Source organism: Chanos chanos, chromosome 9, assembly GCF_902362185.1.
Source record: "Chanos chanos chromosome 9, fChaCha1.1, whole genome shotgun sequence".
Lineage (NCBI taxonomy): Eukaryota > Metazoa > Chordata > Actinopteri > Gonorynchiformes > Chanidae > Chanos > Chanos chanos.
In genome coordinates this window covers 36,278,116-36,280,794 of record NC_044503.1, presented here as the reverse complement: position 1 = coordinate 36,280,794, position 2,679 = coordinate 36,278,116, and the positions used below count along the sequence as shown (strand labels likewise).

Sequence of the window (2,679 nt, the reverse complement as noted above, 5' to 3'; positions counted from 1 at the left end):
GAAAAAAGCAAGAAATCAGAACTGTACTTACCAAGGGCATTGCTGGAATTGGAAAAACAGTCTCTGTGCAGAAGTTCATTCTAGACTGGGCAGAAGGAAGGACCAATCAGGACATTAATTTCATGTTGGTTGTTCCTTTTAGAGAACTGAACTTGATTAAAGATGATCAGTTCAGTCTTCATGGCCTCCTGCTAGAGTTTCACCCAGAGCTGAAAGACTTGGATCCAAAGAAATATAATGACTGTAAAATGCTGTTCATCTTTGATGGTTTTGATGAGAGTCGACTTCAGTTCAATTTTTCTGAGAGGCTGTTTGATGTGACCAAAACATCATCAGTGAATATGCTGATATCAAACCTCATACAAGGAAATCTTCTTCCCTCTGCACTCATCTGGATAACCTCCAGACCAGCAGCAGCCAGTCAGATCCCCTCTCACTTCATCAGTCGTGTGACAGAAGTCCAAGGATTCAATGATTCACAGAAAGAGGAATACTTCAGAAAAAGAGTCAGTGATGAGAGTCAAGCCAACAGAATCATCTCACACATCAAGACATCAGTGAGTCTCCACATCATGTGTCACATCCCAGTGTTCTGTTGGATGTCAGCCACTGTGCTTCAGGAAATGCTGCGTCGAGACAATGTAAAAGAGATCCCTAAAACTCTGACTGAGATGTACACACACTTCCTGCTCATTCAGACTAAAGTGAAGAAGCAGAAATATGAGGAGATAGTTGAGACAGACTCAAAGCTTCTTCTGGAATCAAGCAAGGAGATCTCTCTGAAACTTGCAAAGCTGGCTTTTAATCAGTTGCTGAGGGGCAATATCATGTTTTATGAGGAGGATCTGAGAGAATGTGGCATTGATGTGAGTGAGGCCACAGTGTACTCTGGGATTTGTACTGAGATCTTCAAGGAGGAATCTGTGCTTCGTCAGAAGAAGGTCTACTGCTTTGTGCATCTGAGTGTTCAAGAGTTCTTTGCTGCTCTCTATGTGTTTTACTGCTATGTAAACAAGAACATCGAGGCAGTTAAGCATTTCATGTGGGTAGTGAGAGAATTTGATCCCTTGGATGTGTTACTGAAGAAAGCTGTGGATAAATCTTTGGAGAGTAAGGATGGACGTCTCGATCTGTTTGTCCGCTTCCTTCATGGCATCTCACTGGAGTCCAACCAGAAACTCCTACAAGGCCTGCTGACACACACACAGAACAATCAAAAGAGCATCAAGGAAATAAACCATTATATCAAAGATTTGAATAAAGATGGTGTCCTGCCTGAGAGATGGATCAATCTACTGCACTGCCTGACTGAAATGAATGATCACTCTCTCCACGAAGAAATTCAAGCTTTTGTCAAGTCTGAAAACTATAGCACTAAACTCTCACTTGCACACTGCACAGCACTGGCCTACATGTTTTTGATGTCAGAGGAGGTGCTGGATGAGTTTGACCTGAAAAAATACAAGACATCAGATAAGGGTCGTAGGAGACTGCTCCCAGCTGTGAGGTGCTGCAGAAAAGCTCTGTGAGTTTTCAGTTTCACTCATTTGTAAAGTTACACACTTAAAGTTGCATTATTTGGAAGGAAAATGAAGTTTGGCTGATCTTGGCCATGTTCCAAGGTACGGGTGGCTGTTTTTGTAAATATTCTCAGTTTGTTCAGTTTTGAAATTATTAGATTAATCATGAAATATTATATTCCATAAACATTACAAGAGAAAATAGATTCATGCAGGTAAACTTACATACATGACAATACAATATATGAATAATGGGCGGTAAAACATCTGTACATATAAAATTTGCAGGTTGTGTATTATACATTATTATCTCTGTTTTTATCATTATTTTTAGTCTCCTCAGTTTCAGCAGTTCTGATACCACAGTACATAGGCCAGGGCTTTTCAACCACACATTCAAATGGGCCAGATTTCAGAACCAGGCCTTGTTCATGGCCCAGAACATGTCTGGAAGCCTGTTTGCAAAGAAATAGTTACATTTATTTAAAATAATTACAGATTTAAACTTATTGAAATTTATTAAGCATTTGGAAATAGTAAAGGAACCTTGTTTGTCAAAGCTGGGTGTAAAACAGTTTCATTCCAGTGTTTCATGTTTCATTCCAGTGTTCAGTTTGTAGCTGACAAGCAGTCACTGACTTCGAACAAGATCGAAATCATAGTCTGTAAGTGAAGATTAAGATAAGAAATTCAAATATATTTTAAGCTTTTGTGGCTATATCTCTCTCTCTCTCTTTCTGTCTGTCTGTCTGTCTCTCTTTCTCTCTCTCTCTCTCTCTCTCTCTGTCCAGACTTGCTGGTTGTAAACTCACTGAACAGTCCTGTGAAGCTGTAGCCTCAGTTCTACAGTCAGTAAACTGTCTTCTGAGAGAACTGGACCTGAGTAACAATGACCTTCAGGATTCAGGAGTGAAGTTTCTCTGTGTTGGACTGAAGAATCCACACTGTCAACTGGAGATACTGAGGTCAGTAATAGTCAGGAACTGAAAAGATATTATCAATAAAATTTACACTGGATTTACCTGTGTGTTAGGTCTCTAGCTGAATTACCTCACCTAAACTTATCATTTTTCCTTTCTTGTCTTGTGTGTCCTTTCCTGTTGTGTGGATTAAAATGATCTCTTGTTATGCTGATTCATATGCTGAAATCTTACTGTGC

General features: G+C 39.7%; 1 protein-coding gene across 1 annotated transcript; it reads left to right on the top strand.

The window, feature by feature from the left end:
• Window positions 1-248: 248 nt before the first annotated feature.
• On the top strand, window positions 249-1,517 carry LOC115820252 (protein NLRC3-like; the record flags this gene model as incomplete). The annotated part of the gene is made up of 1 exon (XM_030783748.1): window positions 249-1,517. A coding segment is annotated over exon 1 (1,269 nt), but the record flags the coding sequence as incomplete, so codon positions are not given.
• Window positions 1,518-2,679: the final 1,162 nt, after the last annotated feature.